We start from the raw sequence: 27,664 nt of genomic DNA, 5'->3' as shown, positions 1-27,664 counted from the left end.
ATGGTGTGAAACTTGAAAGGGTTCAGAAAAGACTTAAGGATGTTGCCAGGGTTGGAAAATTGGAGCTATAGGGAGAGGCTGAACAGGCTGGGGCTGTTTTCCCTGGAGCGTTGGAGGCAGAGGGGTGACCTTATAGAGGCTTACAAAATTATAAGGGGCTTGAATTGGAAAAATCTTTTCCCTGGGGGTCAGGGAGTCCAGAACTACAGGACAGGTTTAGGGTGAGAGGGGAACGATATCAAAGAGACTTAAGGGGCAACTTTTTCAAACAGTGGGTGGTACATGTATGGAATGAGTTGCCAGAGGAAGTGGTGGAGGCTGGTGCAATTACAACATTTAAGAGGCATCTGGATGGGTATGAATAGGAAGGGTTTGGAGGATTATGGACTGGGTGTGGCAGGTGGGACTAGGTTGAGACATGTTGTTGGCATGGGTGGGTTGGACCAAAGGGTCTGTTTCCATGCTGTACATCTATGACTCTGCAAGATCACATTAAGCTCAAACCCTGGAGATTACATAACCTTGTTCCTATTCCACATTCCTCCTCAGCTTTGATTGGATCTAATTACTTTAGAGAATCCCTGCAGTGTGGAAACAGTCCACTTGGCCCAACAAGTCAACACTAACTCAGCATCACAAGCGGATTTACCCCACCTATCCCTGCATTCCCCATGGCTAATCCACTTAATACACATCCTTGGACACCATAGACAATTTAGCATGACCAATCCATCTAACCTGCATATCTTTGGATTGTGGGAAGAAACTAAAACACCCGGTGGAAACAGACAGTGCAAACTCACAGGTAGTTGCCAAAGGGTGGCATTGAACCCAGGTCCCCCAGTGTTGAAGCAGCAGTGTACCAATTCTTCAAACTTCTTTCCATTGGCGAGCTAAAAACAAACATTCACTGAAGAGGGGTTGTCTGAGGCAGTTTTCATTTTATAGGATTTGACATCCATGATTATACACTATGGAGACAGATGTTTAATTGTATGCAAGTCTCATTTTTAGAATTTGAATTTCATTTAATTATGTGAATAGCTTTTATTTTTAAAAAAATGGTTGATCTTTCTGGAATTGACTATAGCCAATTCTAGAGAAAAAAAATCAGGTGAATGTGAAGCGCAGTGGTATTAAATGGAAATTCAGATAGAAGCATGCAAAGCCATTAGCTTAGCATTCAGTTCAGAAGAATCTAGGATTGAACAAGTTTAATTCAGAAGATAACTTTGTTGTAATTCAACATAGTATTCTTTTTCCTCCTAGAAAAGAATTTAGGAGGGTTCAAGGACCAGTTACTTCAGCAGGTTTAGCCTGTGGAACATAGTCAGTAGACTTCTGCTAGGTCAGAAATCTCTTGTTAGAATGGAGAAAAAGTTTAGACTGAGATTTGTGAACAGTTCACTGATTATTCAAATCCTTTCCAAATCTTCAATGGATGGCAAGGAAACAACTCCTAAAGAGAAAAAGGGTAACAATGTTATTTCTCCAGAAACTTACTGAGAACATCAGGAACCAAGTTGAAAAACTGTTAAGATCATCCTGAATTATCTATGTTTCTTTTTCATGCAATAAGTAGTTTGTTCTATTGTTAATGAAAGTCTACAACCTCATGATGAATGTCTCAGAACCATGTTAACCAGCTAGATGACAACTTATCAAGCCAGGCTATATTCTGGGAGCAACCTTGTCTAGTGCTGCCAAAGGATCAATTACAGCACTACAAGTTAATTCTATCAAAGTGATTATCTTTAAGTTTCACAAAAAACACTTCAGGAATTTCAAAGCTTAAAGTAATTTATTAAGTGACAAACATTAAAAAACATATGTCTTTTCAAAATATACACAAGTTACTTTAGACAATATTAAGTGAAAAGATGAAAGCTTCAAGCCAATAGATTCGCAATTAAAATCAATACATTTACTGGTGTTTTGTGCAGGATAATATTGCATATCATTTTAAGTAGAAGCCAACATTCTCCCAAAAAAGTGTCAAGAGAAGGAAAACAAACTGACATTTTAATTTAGAATAAAGATGTTCTAAACTCAGGTTGTATTAAATGAGAGAAAAAAAAAAAGACTTCATGGTGCACTGGCAAACATTGTTACAAGTGTACAAGATAACAGACAAACAGTTTGGTTAACATTAACTCTGTAAACCATTCTTGGCTTGGGATGGCAAAGATGATTGATGAAAAAAAGCAATGTTGCTTAAAATCAGGTTACAAATGTAAAGATTACCTATTTAATATTGCAGCACAGGCAAGGTTATAATAATTTTCTTCCTGGTTTATAAATGTAGAAGCCAAAATTAGGTCACCAATAGGTTCACATGTAATGTTGCAATACATGCATTTTCATAAAATCCATTAAGCTGGCCGATAGGTCTACTGAATTGATCAGTTGTTCTCTTGAGTAACAGTCTTCGTCTGCAAGTCACAGAAAAAGAAAAATGAAGCCTATAAAAACTTGTCAAGTTTAAGTTGTTCGTGACTTTATTACTTAACAAAATGGGTTTTAAAACCCATATTTTTCAAATGATGGGCTAAAAATGGAGGAACATCCATTACATTCTGCTTTGTGGATGAGGAACAAAAAAGTTCTGCCTTCTGCCATTTTGACATGTGGAGCAAATCTAATTGGCTGAAAACTAACATCTGTTTATGGAGAAGAGCCTGGAATTGGCCAGGTGGGAAGAAAATCATCCACTCAGCACTGCTGGATGGAGAGATCGTCACAAATTATTTGGCCAGATCACTGTTGGTTTGGACACTTAAAATTAATAGAGTGAAACTCTGGTATAAAGCAGCATAAGTTTTGCCCAACTTTCTAGGAAATCCAGAATGGTCAGCCATTAAATTAAAATGTTAGTTTACCTTTTGAAACTTAAGTTTCAAAATTTTACTGTAAAGCTGTACAATGAAAGGATTGTATATGGAAAATATTACAGTAATCAGTTAACATGCTGGAGGCATTTGGAATCCTCCCAAAGGGAGTTGGAGGATGGGAAATTTCTTTGGGCTGATAATTCCAACCTTTAAGTCAGAGGCATGGTTTTCCCATTTGGACTCAAACTTTCAGAATATTACTAAGGCATAGGTTGCATGTTTGGGAAAATTTAAACTTAAAAATATTAAAAACAAAGCAGCTGGAAAGAGTTATATATAGTTAATCAAGGACCAAGTTGACTTCATACTGAAATTCCAGTGTGTTCGTTTGCTACCTTGAAATAGCATACACATACTGCAATACAGTGAATACCCAATTATATGTAACTAGATACAAAGTACAGGCTGGTGAGCCTTATGTCAGTGGTAGGAAAATTGAAGATTCTTAAAGACAGCATTTATTCACATTGGAATAAATAAATTAATTAGTGACAAGCAGTATGACTTTGGGTAGGGGTGATTGGTTTGGAAATCCAGTGAATAATTTTGCATCCCTGCCCCACCATGGCAAAAGCAATTCAGGGCAGAGTGATGGACTACATACACTTTAGCAAAAAGATTTTGATGAAACTCCTCACAGCAGGCTGGTACAGAAAGTGAAGTGACATGGGATTCATGGTAAGTGGGAAACAAACTGGATTGGATCACGAGACATTTGTAGAAGAGTATTTTTCTGACTAGAGATCTGGGACTTGTGACTAGTGGGGAGTTAAGGATAGTGAGGAGGATTGCAAGATTCTACAGAATAATGTAGACACGGGAGACTTGGGCAGAGAAATGACAATTAATCTCAGACAAGCCTGGTGACATTTTAAGAGAATAAAAAAAAAGGTCTGATACAGAGGGCTTTAGGTGCCCAGATAGAAAGGCTGGGAACATTTTTCACTGGAGTATAGAGTTTGAGAGGCAGCTGTGTAAATGTTAATAAAATCATGAACAGTATAGATAAGGTTATGGTAGTTGTCATTTCCCTAGGATAGGGATCAAAATTGGGGGTACATGGGGGGGGGGGGGGGGGGGGGAAAAGAGATGTGGATACAAATCCAAATGTCTCAATGTTGTAATAAGTACACAACTAGCAAAGTTTGAGAGAAATGGACCAACAGGCAGGTGGGACTAGTTTAGTTTGGAATTATGTTTGGCATGGACTGGTTGTATTGAAGGATCGGTTTCTGTGCTATATGACAAGTGGGAAGGTTGTCAAGGCTGTGTATGGTACTTGCCTTCAGTTGCAGTATGGTGTATAAATATTGGCAAATCACATTGCAACTTATTGAATTTTTTCTTAGGCCACATTTTAGAATATTGTATACAGTTCTGCAAGTGTGACAACCAGAAGCCTACGGAAGGTTTGGAGGGGGGTATGGAAATTGTTTACCAAGAGGATATCTGGTTGAATGGGTTAGCTAGGAGAAATTAGACCAATTAAAAAATGTTTTCACTTGAGCACTGGAGGCTGAGGGCAATCTGGATAGAAGTTTACAAAATTAAGAAAAAGACAAGAAAGAAAGAATGTGAAGTCAGAGACAATTAGGTTAGAGAGAAACACTTAGCAATGCATTCCTTGCCTTATCAAAAAGGCAAACTGCACCAATTCTTGTGACTTTTGTTGATGTCTGCAGAATAAATTGGATAGCTGTACATCAGCATGAACAATTTTGAGCCCAAGTTCAGAGCTCACCATTTAGCAGGATGAAAGTTACACAATTATGTCAACCAAAAAAAAAACACTAAAATATTCAATTCTTGTAGCATTAAAGATAAAAATTTCCTGTCAGGCCATAATGGTGAAGTTGCACCATAAAATTACATTAAGTCATGCACCAACTTTTCAGCAGGTTTATAGTACTAGTCCCAGTAGGGGTCAATACCAGATGGGAATTTCTACAAGGACATTTAGTACTGCATGCATTTTCTTATCACCAACACCTCTCCCACCCCCCGAAACATTCCAAGTCATACAATACTTACAGAAGGAATTATTTCCCCAAATTTGCTGGTAAAGGTAACGCCTACTTTCTTTTTATGCCCAGTTCTTTCATCAAAGCAATTGCAGGAGTCAAAGGGTGGACTATACAAATGAAGGCTGACTGCCACCTCTGTATGACTCAGATTTTCAACTCTGTGCACCCCAAGTGAATCTGAAAATGAAACATCAATTTAGATTAAAAGATGAAAATATTGGGAAATACTCAGGTCTGATGGTACTGGTGGAAGAACTACCATTTCATTGTCAGAAGTTTAACTGCAATTTTTAGGAATTAACTTCAAGTCAATTCCTATGCTATTGCAAGGATACTTTCACTTAGATCTTCCTTCAATATAAAAAGGTAGCCATAAATTTTAAGTTTGAACAGCAACCAACTGGAGACTGGGTTTTGTTCCCTGCAAACTCAAATAAAACTCAAGGGAAAAAGGTAAGCAATAAGCTACATGAAACAAAACAGACTCAAAACATTGGAGAGATAGTAAGAAGAATTTTCCAAAAAATCTTGAAATGAGATCTCTCAAACTTGCATTCCAAAAGAGTTGATTTCTTGTTCTCAGCATTGATAAGTGCTGAGAAAGCTTTGGCTTTCAGTCTCTTTAGTACCTCACTTAAAAAATGCAGCATCATTTCCCTTACGTTACATTTTTAAAAAAATCACTAAAAGTTTCAGTTGGATTAATCATGTGTATAGACCTGGTCTCAAATCAGACAGGTTCACAGAATGCAAAAGGACAAGATGAAACAACATTTTCCACCTCATTGGTTCTTTCAATGGCTGCAGACCAATTCCACATGTCTTTTAGGACTTGCCAGCTCAGAAAAGAGAGATGACTTGGTAACATTTATTTTGGAGGTGGACATGGAATTCCTCACTCAGTAAATTGCACTCATACCATTCTCAAATGGTTCTTTCAAAAGGTGGGTTCAAATTGGAGTACAAGTTCATGAGGTGGGGACTATAGGTGTTGATCAGCAGGGAAAAAAAGTTTCTTGACCATCCATCCATGACTGACATTTTAAGATCTTGAATCAAAAATGGAGTTACAGGGAACTTCTTCCTGACTATATGCCATTGTGTTGCCAACTCGAGTAGCAACCCTCAAAAAGGGATGAGAGATATACATGGATGGAAACACTGATAATTAGTAGATCATATGTTAAGATTTTGGGATTGTTAACCTAGCAAACTAGGGAGCCCTGGCTGACAGCTAAATAGGAGATTCAGAGTCTCCTCATTCTAGGGGCTGGCTTGGGAGTCCATATACTGGGTGTAAATAAAGGGTAAGTTGGTGACAGAATACCAGCCTCTGCAGTTATTTCAGTACAATTCTGGACCATGACAAAAGTCAGGTTGGTGTTTACACAAACTTGAATTGAGGACAGCATTAAAAGTTAGCTTTTCTCAATGTATTTAAGCCAATTCAAAAACTTTAGAATGCAGAAGAATAAAAATATTTTTAAAAAGAAACATTTCACAAGATAGGAATACAGGTAGAATTCCCCCTTCATTGCCCTAAAACAGTGGGCACAGGTGTTGTAACAGAAACCTTAGGGCAGATGAGTGTCCTAAAAATAAAGAAGGAGGAGGTTTGATTGAAGAACAAACAAATTCTGTTGACTGATTTTGAATAGCTCCATTTGAAGTTAGCTGAAAAGCAGCATCCTACAGTTAGGAAAAGTAATGGCCTTGGATGCCTTTACACAGCCCAACAAAAATAAAAAAAAATTAAAGCAGTCAGGTACACTTTGGAAAAATGTAAAACTCATGCTGTTGATACTACATGAAACCTAGGGTGGCCTAGTGAGGAGAACCTTATAACAAAATCAAGTCAGAAGGGTTTGGCAGCTTCAATTATTAGACAACAGTATTAAGTTAGAGGGGTGTTTCCTGTAGAGATTACAGAGCAATCTCCTGCAAACTTAAATACTATGACACTTTACAGTACCTTTTGACAGGCAAAAAAAAAAGTGCCCTCAAGAGCTTGGGAACTGTCATGATTGGAACAGATTTACTATGTCCACACCTCTTAAAATTCAGGAAAGAGTGGGGTCAGCAATTTTCAGTTCAGAAACAAAAAAAACTTGTTCCACAGTCACTTGGCTGTTTAAATAGCCATTATTTGTATTGCCAAGAGGTTTGTTTTGGTAACTGAGGCCATTATGAACATTTGTCAGGATTTCAAGTGTGACAAATCACTTATCCCAGCAGCAAGCTGTTCAGTTTGATTGACAGTTTTATGGACAGGTTCGGGATCATCAGCCTTAGATTACTGGCTAAATCATTTGTAAAAACAAGCCAATGACCAGTTAAAAGGTTGGGGAGGGAAAATACCAAATATGATTAATTTCTTATAGGTTTAGAGGTGGTGTACTCCTGAATGTTTGATTAGGTTTGGCTTGTATTTGTCAGCATTGAAGATGAAGAGCTGACCATGTTAAAATGTCAAAAAATTCTTATTGGAATTCAAGGTGGATATGGGAAGGTAGTGTCCCATTGTGGGAGGGTCTAGGGACTAGAGGGCATAATCTCAAATTTAAGGGGAAAAAAAAAGTGTTACCCATCTAACGATAGACATGAAAGAGGGTAGCAAGTTTCTTAATGACCTAGCCTTCTGCAGCAGAAAAGTATATTCAAAATGGAAACATTTAAATTGGCACAGGAATTAGGGTTATGAGGAGAAGGCAGGGATGTGGAGTTGAAGATTCAGATCAACCAGTGTGTCATTTAAGTGGTGGAGTAAACAGAATTGGCTGGATGGCTTATTTCTGTTCATATGTCTATGGTCTTGCAGTTTTAATGTTTAAAAAATGCCATTGCAATTACACATTGGCTAACCAGTTTTAACACTATGCTGCACACCTCCAGACCATACAAGAGTTGAACAGAGGTCTCTTGGTCAAGATGTATAGACACTACACCACTCCTCCATTGCAATTACATGGTCAGAGGGCTGGAGGGCAAGTGGCAATGGAGGATATAGTGATACATGGATATTGAAAGAGCAGAGAAGGGTTAAGGGTCACAAGGCTCATTTGAGTCAGCTAATCTTGGCACCATTGTAATGTGACAGTGCCTTCAGAATCATGAACACTGACTGCTTACCTCTAGGGAGACAATGTGTTAAATCACAACGTAATTGTAGGTTCAATTAAAATAATTTTTTAAAAAGTCAGACAGTTCCCCATTTAAGGTTCAACATGAAAACCCAGCCTCTAACATTTAAAAAAAGCTGTTTTTCACCAATAAAACATTTTCTCTACCCACCAATTAGAGAATACATAAAACAAAAATTTACTGCAGAGACCTAGTATGTTCTGGGTCCTGGGCCCAGATCCTACCAGAGGAGACAGTGGAATTCACATTCTACTTAAGAGAAACAAACCTGGAAGTAAAAGTCCAAATTCAGACTACAAATCAATTGTTGATTGAAAGAAAAAGCCCCATCTGAGTCACTAATAGCCTTTAGGAAAGGAAACCACCATCCTTACCTGGTCTGGTAAGAGACTCCAGGCCAACAGCAACGTGGCTGATTTTCAACTGCTGTGATTAATAAAATCTGACCCAGCCAGCAACAGCCTCATCCAACAAATGAAAAGTCGAAAGACAACTTAAAGATGAAAACTTTAATCTCAGTCACAAGTACATATTTGAGACCAAAATGAAAGCCTTACCATTGATGTAGGTACATTGATTTTCTTGTAGAATGGTCTCAAGCTTCTTGTTCAGTTCTTTTCCTTCACCATCAGGCCAGTGAAAGAGTGTTTCCTTCAACTGCCCCTGAAGCAGTTTTAAGAAGCAGTGGGAATCAGAATGATCATGGATACTGCTATAATGTGGAAAATAAGAGACTCCAGTATTGTCAAACAATGGTTCTACAAATCTTGATTAAAAACAAATCCTTCAAGGGGAATACAAACTCAAATCAACTGAAAACTCTGAAAAACCAACTTTTTGATTAGGATCAGTTTTCACATTTCAGCCATTATTATTTTAATAAGCAAACAGACATCATAACAGTGTACTTGAATTGTTAGATAAAGTGACATGTAGCTTTGATACCACTTCCACCATTTCTCAAAATGTGGTATTAGGGAGGTACATTTGAGGCCATGGACTTTCCTTTGAAAACGAAAGAAAAAAATAAGCAAAAATAAACAAACAGTTTGTCATATTTTTTGCAGCTTTACCAGAAAAAGAAGTCAATCTGCCATTGCTCAACACAGGATACACCATCACAAAAAGACAAACTCTTGGGGAAAAAAAAAAAGACAAATCAAAAGCAAAATCATTTAAGAAGTAACCAAGCAGAACAAGCTCAAGTTAATAGAAAGGAAAAAAGTTAATGCCAGGTTATAGTCCATCAGGTTTATTTGGAAACATTAGCTTTCAGAGTACTGCTCCTTCAACAGGTGGTTTGTCACAAACTACCTGAAGGAGCAGCACTGAAAACCAGTACTTCCAAATAACACCAGGTTGAGATTTAAACCTTTGTATACCCCAGTCCAACACCAGCACCTCCAAAGTCACAAAGCCCAAGTCTTTGATCAAAAGCAGACAGTTAGTAATGTTGTTCATGAGAATTAGTGGTGTAAAAATGTAACCATCTATGTGCTTCCAGTTACAATCCAACCACAACAAAAGCAAGAAGAGCCAAACTATTAGGTATAGAAAAGGACTGAAGTGATTTAATAGTCACAAACAAAATACTCAAAACAGCATACCTTCCATGGCCTTCGCCCCAGCAGAGTATCATCAGATTAAACTTGCCATTTCCTTCATCAACTAGATTTCTTGTGTACCTGTAACAGGGAAGAATTATAATTAGTGTTAAAACCAAAACTAAGACATTTAAGGTGTTTACAAACCAGAAGCACAAATGCCAAAAAGAAGGTTTTTGATTATGTTGTGCTCAACTGAGTTGGGCATGCAACGCTTGATAGATTTGAATATCAACATTAACCTGGAAAATCAAAAGCTATTTCCAGGAGGGACGATTTCAAAAAAGCCAAGCAAAACAATCCCAATTTGAATTTTAATTTTCCCCCTCAAAAACAGACAGACATTCAATAATGGTTCAATGTTCAATTAATATTTAAATCTCAATTCTGTTTTTTTGTTGAAAGAAGTTTCCCTCATTTATGATTCTAGATTTATATTGTACAGAAACCCTTTTGACCCATTGAGTCTGTACCAAAGGTTAACATGCACACTAGATTGTTTTTCCTGCACTAGGCCCATAACCTTGAACATTATGACAGATGAACAGCACTGACAGACCCTTTGTCCAATTCATTCATGCCGACTGAATATCCCAACCTAATCAGTCCCATTTGCCAACACTTGGCCCATATCCCTCTAAACCCTTCCAGATGACTCTTCAAATGCTGTAGTTGTACTAGCTTCCACCACTTCCTCTGGTAACTCATTCCATGCATGCACCATGCTCTGCATATAAAAGATGCAAGGGGCAACTTTTTCATCTTTCCCCTCACCCTAAACCTGTGCTCTCCAGTTCTGGACTCCCCCACCCCAGGGAAAAGACTTAGATATTTACCCAATCCATACCCCCTCATGATTTTATAGGTCTACAAGGTCACTCCTCAGCCTCCAATGCTCCAGGAAGAAACAGTTCCAGCCTATTCACCCTATAACAAATCCTCCAACACTAGCAACATCTTTGTAAAGCTTTTCTGAACCCTTTCAAGTTTCAGAAGAGCCTTCTGATAGGAAGGAAACTAGAACTACACACTATTTCAGTGGCCTAAGTGTCTGAACATAGAACATAGAACAATACAGCACAGAACAGGCCCTTCGGCCCACGATGTTGTGCCGAACTTCTATCCTAGATTAAGCACCCATCCATGTACCAATCCAAATGCCGCTTAAAGGTCGCCAATGAATCTGACACTACCACTCCCTCGGGCAGCGCATTCCATGCCCCCACCACTCTCTGGGTAAAGAACCCACCCCTGACATCTCCCCTATACCTTCCACCCTTCACCTTAAATTTATGTCCCCTTGTAACACTCTGTTGTACCCGGGGAAAAAGTTTCTGACTGTCTACTCTATCTATTCCTCTGATCATCTTATAAACCTCTATCCAGTCACCCCTCATTCTTCGCCGTTCCAACGAGAAAAGGCCGAGAACTCTCAACCTATCCTCGTACGACCTACTCTCCATTCCAGGCAACATCCTGGTAAATCTTCTTTGCACCCTCTCCAAAGCTTCCACATCTTTCCTGAAGTGAGGCGACCAGAACTGCACACAGTACTCCAAATGTGGCCTAACCAAAGTCCTGTACAGCTGCAACATCACTTCACGACTCTTGAATTCAATCCCTCTGCTAATGAACGATAATACTCCATAGGCCTTCTTACAAACTCTATCCACCTGAGTGGCAACCTTCAAAGATCTATGTACATAGACCCCAAGATCCCTCTGTTCCTCCACCTGACTAAGAACCCTACCATTAACCCTGTATTCCGCATTCTTATTTGTTCTTCCAAAATGGACAACCTCACACTTGGCAGGGTTGAACTCCATCTGCCACTCCTCAGCCCAGCTCTGCATCATATCTAAGTCCCTCTGCAGCCGACAACAGCCCTCCTCACTGTCCACAACTCCACCTATCTTTGTATCATCTGCAAATTTACTGACCCACCCTTCGACTCCCTCATCTAAGTCATTAATAAAAATTACAAACAGCAGAGGACCCAGCACTGACCCCTGCGGAACTCCACTTGTAACTGGACTCCATGCTGAATATTTACCATCTACCACCACTCTCTGCCTTCGACCGGTTAGCCAGTTTTCTATCCAATTGGCCAAATTTCCCTCTATCCCATGCCTCCTGACTTTCCGCATAAGCCTACCATGGGGAACCTTATCAAATGCCTTACTAAAATCCATGTACACTACATCCACTGCTCTACCCTCATCCACATGCTTGGTCACCTCCTCGAAGAATTCAATAAGACTTGTAAGGCAAGACCTACCCTTCACAAATCCGTGCTGGCTGTCCCTAATCAAGCAGTGTCTTTCCAGATACTCGTAAATCCTATCCCTCAGTACCCTTTCCATTACTTTGCCTACCACAGAAGAAGTCTGGTACAGCAGCAACATGGCCTCCCAACTCCTATACTCAATCCTCAATAAAAGGAAAGCATACCAATTGCCTTCTTCACTGTCCTATTTACCTGCAATACTACTTTCAAGGAGTGGGAGCCTGTATTCCAATGTCTTTGGACATCAACATTCCCTAGGACCTTACCATTATGGTTCAAGTCAATAGACAATAGGGCAGAATGGCCTACTCTTGCACCCTTGAGCCAGCACCACCATTCATTATGATCCTCAGTATCCTGTTTCTGCCTTATCCCCATAACCCTTGATTCCACCATCCTTAAGAGCTCTATCCAACTCATTCTTAAAAGTATCCAGAGACTTGGCCTCCACAGCCTTCTGGAAGAGAGCATTCCACACATCCACCACTCTGGGTGAAGAAGTTTCTCCTCAACTCTGTTAAGGTTTGCTTTCCCAAAATACAGCAGCTTGCATTTATCAAAGTTAAACTCCATCTGCCACTTCTCAGCCCATTGGCCCATCAGAGCAAGATCCTGTTTTAATCGGAGGTAACCCTCTTCACTATCCACTACACCTCAATTTTGAGGTCATCTGCAAACTTACTAACTGTGCCTCTTCGGCTCACATCCAAAACATTTAAGTGACAAAAATTAGTGGACTCAGCATTGATCTTTGTGGCATGCCACTGGCTAGAGACCTCCAGTCTGGAAAATAACCCTCCATCATCCTGTACCTTCAAGCCAGCTCTGTATCCAAATGCCTAGTTCGCAGTATTCCATGAGATCTCACCAGTCTCCCATAGGGAACTTTGTCAAATGCCTTACTGGAGTCCACATAGATCACATCCAACACTCTGCCCTCCATCTTACTTCTACAAAATACTCAAATTTGAGACTGATTTCCACAAGGCCTCGTTGACTATCCCCAGTCAGTCCTTGCCATTCTAAGTGGGTGTAAATCTTCTCCCTCAGGATTCCCTCAAAACAACTTGTCCACCAACATTAGGCTCACTAGTCTATAGTTCCCTGGTGTGTCCTTACCACATTAGCCAACCTCCAGTCTTCTGGCACCTCACTTGTGACCAATCGATGATACAAATATCTCAGCAAGGGGCCAACAATCACTTCCCTAAGCTCTCAGGTACACCTGATCAGGTCCTGGGGATTTATCCAGCTTTATGCAGAGATATCCAGCACTTCCTCCACTAATGAGATCTTTCAAGATGTCACTGTCTATTTCCTTACATTCTGTATCTTCCATGTCCTTCACAGTAAACACTGATGCAAAATACTCGTTTAGTATCCCCATCTCCTGCAGCTCCACATAGGCTGCTTTGCTGATTTGAGGGGTCCTAGTTCTCTCCCTAGTTACAAAAACCCTTTAGATTCTCCTTAAACCTGTTTGCCAAAGCTCTCATGTCCCCTTTTTGCCCTCCTGATTTCCCTCTTAAATATACTCCTACTGCCTTTATACTCCGGGATTCACTCAATCCCTCCTGTCTAGAGGAGATGCTTCCTGGTTTTTAAAATGTTGGATCCCCACCTCATTTACCCTCCTTGGGTGGGCACTCTAAACCCCCCACCACCCTGAGCAAAAAAGGTTTCTCAAGTCTCCTCTAAACCTCCCTTTCACTAATGAGTGATCATTTCCTGGTCATCAACTCTTCAAATTAAGTGGATCAGCTTCTTTCTAGTCACCAAGTCTGTGCCCCTTGTAATCTGATACAACTTCTAAACAGAAACCTCAAAACCTCTCTGCAAAGAGATCAACCTGAGCTCATCTAGTCTCTCCATAGCTGAAATGCTCCATAGTCATATGGAAATATACACACCTGTGTGTACAGACATAGTAACCATTAAAGAGATTTGTTTTTACTAGTGTAAAACTGAAAAACTAATTTTCCAAAATCTTAGTTGTGGTCTTTATATTCATAAAGTAGTGAATGAAGAGAATTCAAATTAAAAAACACATTACAAAAGGATGCCTATGTGGAAAACATCAGGAATAGGCAAACAGGTTTGGGCTCTGGAGAGAAAGGCAAAGGGGGTGGGGAAAAGAGGAGAAGTAAACAAACATTGACTTGTTCTGGTGGTGCTTTAAAAATACATCCCATTTAAAATCAGAATTTTGAAGAAAGCTCATTAGCCAGAGACTAGAAAGTGTATGCCAAGAGCAAAATACTATATATAGTTATTGAGAATCTAAGAAAAACAAATTTCTCAACAGAGGTTGGCACCTGCTGAATATTTTCAGCATTTACTACTTGAGAATCTAGCTTGTTACCAGAGGCCACAAAAAGTGTACGAGCCTGACAGAAGGCACCAGGACAATTATAATTATATATTTAAAAAGTTAGCCACAATAAACAGTGAGGCAGGAGTGAGGAGAAAACCCAGTTTGTAAAGCTTGCAAGCTTTAAAAATTTCATAGCTCATTTATATTTGGTTTCAAGGCTTTCAAATAAGTGAGTCCAGAGGAAAAATATTTTGATTAATTTCCCCAGTATAAAGTGCAATCAGCACAGGAAAGGCAGCTCATTGGTGAGTAACATATCTAATCAGCAAAATTTAAATAAATAGTCTCAGATTAGGGGAATGGCAGAAAGGCTCATACCTGTGGAGTACACATCCTGCTGTGGGCAAACTCCTCATTAACCAGAGGTTACAGAAAGTTTTAGTAAAATCGGTGAATGAGTTAGTGAAAGAGAAAATGTAAATAAGGAGCAGGGAGAAAAACAACTTAGTGAAGAATCTCAAGAACAGCCCAAAAGAAAATACAGCCCCATTGTAGTGTGCTTGGTAATTGGAGGAAATCCTAGTTTTCTTCAAATATTGCTCCACAGCAACAGCTCAGGTTTTGAAAAAAAGGATTATAAAAGCTTAGTATTTAGAAAGGTGTAATGGGAGCGGTTACAAGAGAAAGCTAGTTTGATCTGTCAGACTGTTACATCTATTTAAGTTACTGGGAGCTTTAACTGTTAATAGAGTTTACAATATAGGAATACTAAAAACAATTCGCTAGAAGGCTTAGAATGGTAAAGTAGGCAAACAGTACCTGACACAGCTACCTTTCAAAAGCCTAAAAATGCTGTCCCAATCCAAACTTTGAAAGCTAACAGTTAGTCACCATTAATTTTGATCAGAATGGTGAAAAAACAAATTTCACTTTTTAAAATAGCACAATACATATTAAAATTGAATTACTCTACCCTGCAAGGTTATCCCATTCTCCCATAAGTTCAGCTCAAAGCTGCAGATGGGGGTTAGCAGAGGTTGGGTGTGCAGATAAAACACAAACACTATCACATAGCATACCAAGTAAGGTATCCACTGGCAGTGGAATAATTCTACATATTAGATTGTAAATGTTGTCAGTCCTGGGGGTTGCTGTTGTGTAGATTTCTCCAAGTGCAATTAATAAACTGAGATGTCTAGTAAATCAGTACTCAGCTTCTAACATTGCCCACACTTTTCCAATAGGAACATAGCAGTTCTGACAGAGGCAGGATATAGGTCAGGCCAGTGCAAAAGTCCCAATGCAGCTGATTCTGCTGAAATCCTTCAGTGGGCACCAACTAGCATCTGAAACCTTCTGAAAAAGAATGGCCAACTCAAAACTTAGCCAGACAACAAGGGATGCTGAATGCAATGGTTAAGTAAAACTCAAAACATGAAATTGACTTAGTGCAAACAGCAGCCAGCTGCTGGTTATTAGCATAACCAAAAAGGCAATTATTCTGGATAAACATACTCCAACCTATCTACTAAACAAAGGCAAGCCAGACAGAAAGGCACCAGGTACTGCTACACAAAGCAACTAATAGTAGCATGCTATTTAGCAGTTTGAAACAAGTCAATCATTTAAGTGCATCTCCCTGATTGGTCAGGACTATGAAGTTCTAGAACACCATCTATAAATCATTAAACTAGGGCTCATCTGCAAATGTCACTGGGAATTTGGAATTGTCAGAGACCATAGTAAGAGAGGTAGAGACCAGCTGACCAGGGAATTGGAAAGTATTTAACCATAAAGGCCAAATAGGATTAGGGGCAGTATGTTTAGTAAAAGGTTATTGTAACTTTGTTCCTAATAAAGTTGGACTAGAAGTTGCTGCTGATAGCTTATTTATGCTACTTAACTCTGATCTGCCTATATTGCTCACAAGACAAAGCTTTTCACTATGTCTTGGTACATGTGACAATAAATTCAATTCCTTTACACTGGTACCAGCTTACATTCATAATGACTTGTCTCAATGCAAAAGCAGTCACCTGGACAAATACATAATTTTCTGCTCAGTTGACAGAATGGTTTTAAAAAGAGAAGACCACATAACACTGTACCCTCAATTTGCTCAAAATGTTGCCCCACCCCATCCAGCTGGGACTTTTAGGCTTTGGCCTCAGTAGACCAGATCCATCTTTCACATCTTTGTCACCACTTCCACTGCCTTTGCCTTTTGCTCTGGGGTATTCTATGCACTTGCGCCTCTTCTCCAAGAAAACCAGCATTTTCTCTTCAAAGAAAAAAAAAATCAACCAGACTTGAATGGTTCCTCCCCAGCTGCTAAAGGAAACACCTGAGTTTAACCAGCATGGTTTGATATTTCCAACATCCAGAGGAATGTGCTTTCAAACAATTAAGGTTAAGTTTGCCTTATATTTTATGGCCCTTTAGAAAGCCTCTTGAATAGGTTGTGGAAAGTGCAGATCAGAGCAGGACTTGTATACTTCACGATAAAGATCCTGGGGAGGGTTGCCAACAGAGACCTTTGAGTGCAGGTTCGTAGTTCCTTGAAAGTAGAGTCACAGGTAGACAGGACAGTGAAGGTGGCCTTTGGTACACTTGCCAGTCAGTGCATAGAGTAAAGGAGTTGGAAGGTCATGTTGCAGCTGCACAGGACATTGGTTAGACCACTTTTGGAATACTGCATTCAATTCTGGTTTTCCTGCTGAAGGAAGGATGTTGTGTAACTAAGATTCAGCAAAGATGTACAAGGATGGTGGAGGGTTTCAGCTATAGGGAAAGGCTGAATAGGCTGGAGTGGTTTTTCCCAGAGCAGAGGCTGAGGAATGACCTTATACATGTTTAAGGTACTGAGGGGGGTGGGTAGTGGGAATAGTCATGGTCTCTTAGGGTAGGGGAGTCCAAAACTAGAGAGCACAGGTTTAAGGAGAGAGGGTGGAAGATTAAAAAAGGGACCTAAAGGGCAACTTTTTCCATGCAGAGACTGGTGGGTGGAATGAGCTGCCGGAGGAAGTGGAAGCTGGTACAATTACAATTAAAAAAGACAGCTGGATGGATATAAGAATAGGAAGTGTTCAGAAGAATAAAGGTCCAAATGCTGGCACATGGGACTATATTAATTTAGGATATTTGGTTGGCATGGAGGAGTGTTTCTATACTTTACTGTTGCCCACAAAATAACAGCTTAAAAACAGTTCTAAGGTTCAAGTGCTTTCTTCAAAAGGAAGTTCTCAAACAAAAAAAAAGGTACTCCAGACTTTTCACACGTGTATAAGCATTTAAAATGAAGGACATTCCTATATTGCTTTTACATGCAAGTATCCTTCTGTTTTCTTGAAGGTGTTTAAGAGCCTATTTATAGGCAGCTTGCAACATTATACAACCAAGAGAAGACCACTTGGACCTGCTACACTGTTGGAGGGGGGGGGGGGGGTATTGAAACAAAAGAAAAAAGGCTGGAAAATCTCAGCCAGTCTGGCAGCATCTGTAAGGAGAGGAAAAAAGCTGACGTTGCGAGTCTAACTGACCCTTTGACTTTTGTCAAAGCTTTGACAAAGGATCAGTTAGACTCAAAACTTCAGCTCTTCACTCCTTACAGATGCTGCCAGACTTGGAGATTTTCCAGCATCTGTAGTGATTTGCTTTTATAGAGGGGATTTTGGTTGATTTGATTTTAATCAGAATTTTCATTCCTGTAGAATCACCAATCACCTTTCAGTCCTTGGTAAGAAAGGATTAAGTAGGCAAAAATTCTGTATCCATTGCCTTTTAAAGGTACTGCCTCCCTCGACAAGTAATTGGCTTGACATTAGAGGACCAGAGTCAAGTCTGTATCAACTAACAGCTACCTTTATTAGTTTAGCTAAAAACATTATTCATGCCATTGGTTAGGAAAACAGGCATGCAATTCAAACAACCCACAAATCAGATATTCCCAAGAACAGTCAAAAATAAAAACTAATGCCCAAGAATAGAACATCACACTGGCCAGGGGTTTCTTCCAGACATTGGAGTCTTTTCCACACTGAAAATGTGGGCTCCACACTAATGTTGCTCTCTGGAATTTCTGATAGTACATGGAAATTTTTTGTCCTTATCTTCCCAAACTGTCTTGTTCTAGTTGGTTCCCCTGCTTATCTGACAGGGGTGTCTTTCCAAAATAGGCTCACTCCAAGGACACCTTTAAGATTGCCTTGTTATTTTTGCACCAAGTGAGGATTTCCCAGTCATCCCTCACAGCTGAACCAACTTAAACCAGCAGCTAAGACTCAGGTAGCTTCAGTTCACAGCTACTGTTTTATGTGAACAGACTCTGGTCAACAATGATAACGCCAAAAGACTTTCAATCCTCAAAAGGATTGAAAAGTTGAAGGATATGGTCATCTTCAATACTCTGCTTAGACACCATCAGTAATATACATCCCAGTCACAGCCAAGACAGGGGTTAGAACATACAAGCACACATCTTCAGTTAACTTCTTTGTCTTTTGTGCTTGTCTAGTTACTAAGATTGAAGCCATTGATGAGTTTAATATTTGATAGATCTAATTGCTATAGCAGGTAACTGGATTTGTACAAGTTGAAATATGGATTTTCAGCTTGTGCAATGAGTAAAAAGGATGAAATGGAGCTCTTAAATACCTCCTGTCCAAGTAGGAGGCCGGTGATTAGAGACTAAAGCTGGTGGTACAGCTGAAGACATTTACTTTAAGCAACTGAACCTCCTCCTGGCACTGGTCATCTGTTTTGATCAGCTCCTAGTATCTGCTGTTAGAGGGAATGGGGAATTTTTATGACAGTGTGCTGCTGAACAACATGTCTACCCTTTAGCAAGCCCAGGGATATGCAACAGTCACTCTATGCATTTTTATTCTCCACATTAAGGAGTTAGTTTTCAGGATTATTTTGATTGCGAACTGAAGGAGAGAAGTTTTAAAACAGGGCAGTGGAAAGAATTGCTACACCTTTGGGGAAAAACAGTTACTGAATCTCATTATGTGGGGTATTTACACTGCTGCTTTGTTTAAGCAGTTGGTAGGGGCAGGAAACCAGCAGGAATGCACAATGATTTTTGGCCAGTAACATAGCTTATTGCATCAATGACTGATTTGTGCAACTGAGCAAAGTGTCATCAGCTTGATAACTGATTGGAAGCTGAACAGTGTCTTGATAAGTCTAGAAAACAGCTTTTGGACTGCTAGAAGGGGCCAGTTGTGGGCATTTTCAACGCAATGACTCAAAGTTAGATTTTTCTCCCACCAGTTGTTCTAAATTGTTGCCTCCAACTAGCAGCTGTAGTTTTTTTTTCCCCTTTCTATTCATTTTTTGAACTGGGAGGTCACTGGCTGGGTCAACCTTTATTGCTCAAGGTGCCTTCTTGAACCAGTGCAGTCCATGAGCTATAAGGAGACTGACCACTGTCGTGAGAGGATTCCAAGATTTTGAACCAGTGACACTGAAGGAACAGGAATATATTATCAGGTTAGCATGGTGCTTGTGTGGGACTGCCAAGCCTGTGCTCACATCCACTGTTCTGAGCTTCTCGATGGTTGTGGTGATGGGTTTGTAAGATGCTGTCACAAGGATTGTTGCAAAGGAGGTTAAACTTTTAACTAGGGGTACATGTTGATAGCTCATTGCTTGAGCTTAAAGTTTAGATAATTAAAAGAACATAACCATATTTGCCATTAGTTTGATTCAATATAGACATTGAGAATCAAGGAGGGAATGTGCACTATGGGCAATTTTCTCACTTCTACATCAAATCTTGCCTTATATATTTGTACATCTTGATTCTGTTAGAGATATTACAGTCCATTGCTCCTTGCTCATTCGAGGTTTTTAATTTTAATACCTGTCCATCTCATTTTTCAGTGAAGATCATACACCCAAAAATACTGTTGTCAGTTGCTGGTTTGACTAAGGAGTACTATGAAATGTAGTGAGTGAATGACAAACTGACTAAGAGTACCTCACAAGACAAATAGCTTAAGAGCTGTAAGAACAGACTCAATTTAAGCTTAAATGAGAATTCTGTGGGAAGCTAGAGAAGTGATTGCTGGGCCTCTTGCTGAGATATTGTATCATAGATAGTCACAGGTGATGTGCTGGAGGTTGGCAAACATGGTGCCACTGTTTAAGGAGGATGGTAAGAACAAGCCAGGAACTATAGACTGGTGAGGCTAACCTGTGGTGGGCAAGTAGTTGGAGGGAATCCCAAGGGACAGGATGTACATGTATTTGAAAAGGCAAGGACTGTCTAGGGATAGTCAACATGGCTTTGTGCGTGGGAAGTCATGTCTCAAGGTGCTGCATTTTGGGAAAGCAAATCTGAGCAGGACTTATACACTTAATGGTAAGGTCCTGGGAGTGTTGCTGAACAAAGACCTTGGAGTGCAGGTTCATAGCTCCTTGAAAGGAGAGTTGCAGGTAGATAGAATAGTGAAGGCATTTGCTCAGAGTATTGAGTACAGGACATTGGTTAGGCCACTGTTGGAATATTGCATGCAATTCTTGTCTCCTTCCTATCGGAAAGATGGTGTGAAACTTGAAAGGGTTCAGAAGAGATTGACAAGGATGTTGCCAGGGTTGGAGGATTTGAGCGATAAGGAGGGGCTGAACAGGCTGGGACTGTTTTCCCTGGAGCGTCAGAGGCCGAGGGGTGACCTTATAGTGGTTTACAAAATTATGAGGGGCATGGATAGGGTAAATAGGCAAAGTCTTTTCCCTGGGGTCAGGGAGTCCAGAACTAGAGGGCACAAGGTTAGGGTGAGAGGGGAAAGATATAAAAGAGACGCAAGGGACAACATTTACCAAAGGGTGGTACGTGTATGGAATGAGCTACCAGAGGAAGTGGTGGAGGCTGGTACAATTGCAACATTTAAGAGGCATTTGGATGGGTATATGAATAGGAAGGGATTGGAGGGATTTGGGCCAGGTGCTGGCAGGTGGGACTAGATTGGATCAGGTCATCTTGTCAGTGTGGATGGGTTGGACCGAACGGTCTGTTTCTATGGTGTAGACCTCTGAATCTATTCACTATAAAGACATGAAGGCGAACTCAGCAGTACAGAAGGGTTTTCCTAATACGATAGTAAAAGATGGGTGTGTTTGTGGTTTGCAGGGGGCAGGTATCTGATTCCAATTAGAATAGCACTCTAGCCAACTTAGTGATGCCAACTGCATGGGTTCAATTCCTGAATAAGCTCAGTTACCACAAAAAGGAGTCTCCCCAACCTTTCTCCTTGCTGGAGGTGTGGTGACCCTCAGTTTAAGCCGCCTGTCGGAGAACAATCCCATTGTCTGGTAGGGCAATAGCTGCTTAACCTTTAGGGGTAGGAGAAGGCCATTCAGCCCTTCAAGCCAGTTGAATCACCTGTTTTATTTACACTGTGGGTAAAGTGGTATGTGGGAGAGCAGAAATGGGGGTGGGGTATAAAACCAGATTAGCCATTATGAGTGAATGGAACAGTAATCTTCAATAAGTGCCTAGCCCTGCTCTAAATTTTATATTTAGATAAGATAAAAAAAACATTTATATTTTGTTAGATTTGTGACTTCCAACTTTAAAGCTGACTGTTGCCTACCAACCTGCTAGATTGGCTTTGTAGGGACAAGTAGAGAGTCAATTGCTACATTTGACATCTACAGTGACTCCCTCAGGATATATACACAAGAGATTCAGTGATGGGAATGCAATACAACAAAAACAAAACAGCCAAGATTCAGGCTTGTTGGCCATGATCATTTTCTGGCTCTTGCACAGAGAGTGTGTTAGTTGCCACATTTTACCCCAAAACTGATCTGTGACAGTGATGTTCTGGAATGAGTGATTGGCCAACTATGACCAACTTCCTTTCTGTTGGTTAAGACTCCAGCTGGCCGAGAGCTCCCCTGCAGTCCCCTCCCACTGAAGTCAATCTCTGTGCTCCCTGCCACTAGTCAATGTTCACCAAAACCACTCACTTCAAGAATCCAGTTCTTTTCCTCATATGGAGGGGGGGAATTAATTACTGAAAAATTTATTGCCACTGGGTGGTGGTTGATGGTCTTGAGGTGCTAAATAGTCAATGACACCTGCCTTCACCTTGTGACTTCAAGTAGACAAGTGGGAGTAATCATTCTTGCTTTATGGAAAAATCATATCCAGGCAAAAGTAGTTGGCAAAGTTCCAGCTGCACAAGAACAGCTTGATTTTAGAAAAAAGTTGCATATCTTTTAAAAAAATGGTGATGCTTGCCAAATCTTTAGCACAAGCTGTTTTCACTTTCTATGCTTCTTCAGAAGATTGCAGACCTTGAAGTTGGATCCATTTGATTTGGGCCTGAAGCACACAGATCTAACTGGATTGGTTCAGGCACAGTACATTTGCATGTCACTTGTTCAGCCTCATGACCAAATAAAAAGTAGATGAAAAGGTAAAGTCACCATAGTCTTACTAGACTATAATTGCTCATTACAGATGACTCATGATGGTTTAACCAAAGGATCAACACACCCCAGGTGAGGAGAGAGAGGTTGAGGGGGAGAATGCTTCATTATAAAATCTCAGCTAGCACAGAAATTGAACCCATGCTGTTGGTTGCACTAACCAGGAGGATACACTTTCTTTTAAAAGTGTTAACCACATATACAGCTATGATAGACAAAATGATTGGGTAGGAAACTATTCACTAAGCCTCAGGAAAACAATCACCAGCCACCATTAGTAACTTTCTACTTCTGGCCAATCTTACCTATTCATCTCAAATCTGTAAAGCTAATGAAATATAATTTTGTAAGTTGAATGCTGAGGTATGATTCTTCATGAATACAAAATCAATTTTGTGCCACTTTTTAAAAAGAGTGGCAGAAAAGCAAACAAGAATTTGCACAGCATTAGGTCTCCAGACCAACAGTAGTTTGGTGAACCTCAACTGGGCAGTCTTGAAATTGGATAAGTTTGTTGCTACCGAAGACCGATCACATTTTGGAATGCAACTACAATACTGGCTTCACTAAATAATGATGCTAAAACAACATTCTAGAAAGTCAAGGCCCACTCTCTGCAGATTTGCACTACTTCAGCATCAGTGCAAAGAGAGAAAACATTGAGGCAAGAAAAAAACCAAACCAAAAAAATTTGAACAAGCTAAAATATTCCAAAATGCCCAGTTATTTTCTAAGCTTTTTCCAGGCATAGTACATTGGAGTTGTCTGTTCCCACCATAAGTCGTCAATGGAAAGTCACAAAAAAAACATTCCACAACCCTTACAACAGCTACTTAGGGCCCTTCCAGAAGTTTTTTCTGGACACTTGTCCCTCTCGTAGTAAAACCACTAAAGCCGAGAGACTACAGGTCAAAGGTCACATTGCAAGACCCTTTTAAAAAGCTCCAGTAATATGCAAGACGTAAAGTGTTACTCTCAATGAGAAGAGAGCAGAGTTAACGGTTCAAATCTGCCAATTTTCATTGTCACCGACAGATTAAAGATAATACAGTACAACTTGGCAGTGTATTGTTTGTTTACTTTAGGTCTTTGTTCAAAGATTTGCTGTTGGCAAATTAGGTTTGTTCTGTTTCTAGGACTTATTCGTAGCCTTTAGGAAAATTCCATTTAGCAATAACTTTACAGTTCGAACTGCAGGAGTCAGAGTTTACAATTCCAGACTGACAGACACGTTCCACAAGTGATACCAGAGTAGGGGGTGGGGGAAGAGAGAAACAGAACAGCATATTTTAAATAAAACCATCGTACCATTTGAGTGCAAGTCCTCATGGCAGAAGGGACGAAAACACGAAGTGAAGTAATCAATCATTAAATACAAAACAGTTTTAAAGAAACGAGTGCGGGGCACGGGTTACAAAAGTACCCCCTCGGAGTAAGAGTCATTTTTGTCTAAAATCTGTAGGAACATACAGCAATACTATTCTTTGACGTTTGCTGAAAACAGCGCGGAATCCCTGCACATTTACACAGAAAGAAAAAAGTGTCCGGATCTATCAGAGGTTCAGCCTGGCCAGTGGTCACTGTTTTAGCCACAGGCCTGTCTCACACTGCGGCTCTCTAACAGGCTCCGACAAGGGGCTGAGTATTTCCCACAACCAGCCCCTTCACCGAATACAATGCTGATGGCTATTCCCTCCGCAATCCCTCACCTGTACTTATCAAACTTCGCGTATTTCAACCACTCTGAAGGGTCACTCTTATATGACTCCAGCAGATCCCGCACCTCGTCCACGTCAATCTTATCATTCTCAAATATTTGGTGCAAAGCCCGAATTAACTCCACCAGACTCGCCGATTTCAGTTTTCCTGCCTGCTCCATTGCCAACAACGATACGACTCCCCCGGCAACTCTGCAAAACAGCTTCCTGCTATTTATCGATCCAAGCACTGCAGGACCAACCACCATTCGAGGGGAGGGCTTAATTTCGTTCACTGAATAATTTAGATTTTCCAACATTTCAATACATGACGTGGAAGCCATATGAGTTGATAAAGCAATGTAGTTGCATATTACCATATATAATGAAACCGTCATCTCCCTTAGATACGTTAATAACGAATCTGTACACAATCACCCCCTTTACGATAAAAGATGTGACTGGGAACGGCTAAAGTTCGCAATGTAATGAGATGATTTAAACATGCATTACACGGCTGTCAAAGTCATAATAACAATTTGAACTTCGAAACTACGTTTAAGAGTGGGACAGTGCATGGCACATTCATAGAGGTGTTACTAAATACAATTTGATATTGAGACCCTGAAGAAGACATTATGACAGGTCACCAAAAGCTCGGTCAAATAGGTGAGAAGCAACTTGAATGAGGGGGAAAAAAAATTCGAATTCCAGAGTTTAACGCTAAGGTCATAGGAGATATAGCCACTAACACTGGGTAGTTTGAAACACGGAGTTAAACAAGATTCTCTCACCAATAGAAGATTTCACGGCCCTCCGCAGAAGCAATAGAAAACAAATTATGATGCCAATTATCCATGAAAGGATTAAATGGGAATCACAACTTGCAAACGTTGTACCATTCCATGATCAATCAATAACATTTCTGCCAATTGCCAAATTCAGCGTTTAACATTTCTGTAAGTACCATACAAAAACATATATTTTATAATAACTAGATTTTCAAATTCTGCTGTCATCTCTGAATGAAGATCAGGTACTTTGCCTATTTTGCTAAATAGTACACTTTAGAAAATATAAACAATGGAATTTATTATCCTAACTCTGTATTAGAGGAAGTGGTGGAATGGTGATAATGACTAGTAATCCAGAATCAAAAACAGATACTGCTGGAAAAGTTCAGCAGGTCTGGCAGCATCTGTGGAGAGAAATCAGAGTTAACATTTCCAGTGGAGTGACCCTTCCTCAGAATTAATGGTAGCGAGGAAAACATCAGTTTTTCTGCAGAAGATAGGATGTGGGTGCTGGGTTGGATAATGAGTAAACAATAGGTGGGGATAGAGCCCACAGAGAAAGGACAACATTTGGACAGACATAACGATCTGGCTAGCGGGATGAATCTTGGGGCTCTATTTCCATCTATCCTTTACTCCTTACCCCCTTTCCCCCACCCTATCTTCTGCATATAAACTGATATTTTCTTAGCTATCATCAGTTCTGTGGAAGGGTCACTCGATCTGAACCATTAACTTGGACTTCTCTCCACAGATGCAGCCAGACCTGCTGAGCTTTTCCAGCAATTTCTGCTTTTGTTTCTGATTGACAGCACTCGCAGTTTTTTTCGGCTTTTACTTAGTAATCCAAAAGTCTAGGCTAATGATCTGAGGGCTGGCATTCGACTCTCATGGAGGAAGATGGTGAAATCTGAATTCAACTAATAAATATGGAATTAAAACTCTAAAGATGACCATTAAACCTGTGCCAATTACCATAAATCCATCTGGTTCACTAGTGCCCTTTAGAGAAGGAAATCTGCGAAATGTACCTGGTCTGGTCTGCTTGGGATTCCAGACTCTCAGCAATGTTGCTGACTCTTATGTCTTGCAAAATAGCCCACAGCTGCACAAAACTACCATTATCTCTAAGAAAAGGAATGAAATTGGACAGAGCACCTAGCATCCACTTGGCACCAGAATCAACCATGGCAAACATAGCTGAGGCCCATACGTGTGCCCATGGCTACCCGTTTGGTCTGGAGGAGGTGGGAGGATTCGAAGGAGAAATTGTTAAGGGTGAGGACCAGTCCGGCCAAAAGAGAGTGTCGGTGGAAGGGTACTGTTGGGGAAGTCAGGAGAAGAAAAAACGGAGGGCTTGGAGGCCCTGGTCATGGTGGATGGAGGTGTAGAGGGATTGGATATCCATGGTGAAGATGAGGCGTTGGGGGCCGTGGAAACGGAAGTTATGGAGGAGGTGGAGGATGTGGGTGGTGTCTCGAACGTATGTGAGGAGTTCCTGGACTAGGGAGAATAGGACAGTGTCGAGGTAGGTAGAGATGAGTTCAGAGGGGCAGGAGCATGCTGAGACAATGGGTCGGCCAGGGTGGTCAGGCTTGTGGATCTTGGGAAGGAGGTAGAACCGGGCAGTGCGGGGTTCCCGGACTATGAGGTTGGAAGCTGTGGGTGAGAGATTCTCCTGAGGTGATGAGGTTCTGTATGGTCTAGGAGATGATGGTTTGGTGATGCGGGGGTGGGGTCATGATTGAGGGGGCAGTAGGAAGAGGTGTCCTCTAGTTGGTGTTTGGATTCAGCGGTGTAGAGGTCAGTGTGTCAGTGTACCCCCCTTTATCTGCTGGCTTGATGGTGAGGTTGGGATTGGAGCAGAGAGATTGGAGGGCTGCGCATTGTGAGGGTGAGAGGTTGGAATGGGGGAGGGGGGTAGACAGGTTGAGGCGGTTAATGTCCCGGCAGCAGTTGGAAATGAAGAGGTCGAGGGCAGGGGTAATAGGCCAGCACAGGGTGTCCAGGTGGATGCAGTGTGTTGGAAGTGGGCGAACCAGATCAATCATGGCAAACACACTCCTATTGATCTTGCAAAGTCCTTCTTAAAAACATCTTGGGCCAAAATTGGAACAGTTGTCCCCAAGACTAGTCAAGTAAAACCCTAGCATCTCATACTTGCAGATGTGGGCAGCATGGGTTCAATTCCCACCTCAGGCAACTGTCTGTGTGGAGTTTGCACATTCTCCCCATGTCTGCGTGAGTTTCCTCCGGGTGCTCTGGTTTCCTCGCACAGTCCAAAAATGTGCAGGTTAGGTGAATTGGCCATGCTAAATTGCTCCTAGTGTTAGGTGAAGGGGTAAATGTAGGGGAATGGGTCTGGGTGGGTTGTTCTTCGGAGGGTCGGTGTAGACCTATTGGGCCAAAGGGCCTGTTTCCACATTGTAAGTAATCTAATCTAATCTAATCATAATATATCACAGACACC

General features: G+C 40.7%; 1 protein-coding gene across 1 annotated transcript; it reads right to left on the bottom strand.

Moving 5' to 3' along the window:
- Positions 1-1,782: 1,782 nt before the first annotated feature.
- LOC140485695 (cysteine dioxygenase type 1-like) lies at positions 1,783-24,622 on the bottom strand. The gene is made up of 5 exons (XM_072584121.1): positions 24,413-24,622; positions 9,664-9,741; positions 8,614-8,768; positions 4,923-5,092; positions 1,783-2,432 (listed from the first exon to the last, which is right to left on the bottom strand). The coding sequence occupies exons 1-5, from the start codon at positions 24,580-24,582 to the stop codon at positions 2,403-2,405; spliced, it is 603 nt and encodes a 200-aa protein (XP_072440222.1). The 5' UTR covers positions 24,583-24,622; the 3' UTR covers positions 1,783-2,402.
- Positions 24,623-27,664: the final 3,042 nt, after the last annotated feature.

Source organism: Chiloscyllium punctatum, chromosome 2 (assembly GCF_047496795.1).
Source record: "Chiloscyllium punctatum isolate Juve2018m chromosome 2, sChiPun1.3, whole genome shotgun sequence".
Lineage (NCBI taxonomy): Eukaryota > Metazoa > Chordata > Chondrichthyes > Orectolobiformes > Hemiscylliidae > Chiloscyllium > Chiloscyllium punctatum.
Note: the sequence above shows the minus strand (reverse complement) of the source record. Positions and strands in the feature narration are given on the sequence as shown.

Bases quoted from the DNA above. Each gene is read 5' to 3' on its own strand.
- LOC140485695 (XM_072584121.1), bottom strand. From the start codon at position 24,582: ATGGAGCAGGCAGGAAAACTGAAATCGGCGAGTCTGGTGGAGTTAATT. The intron at 8,769-9,663 runs GTATGCTGTTTT...TCCACATTATAG, and splicing joins TGGGGCGAAGGCCATGGAAG to CAGTATCCATGATCATTCTG. The intron at 2,433-4,922 runs GTAAGTATTGTA...TGTGACTTGCAG, and splicing joins TTGGGGAAATAATTCCTTCT to ACGAAGACTGTTACTCAAGA.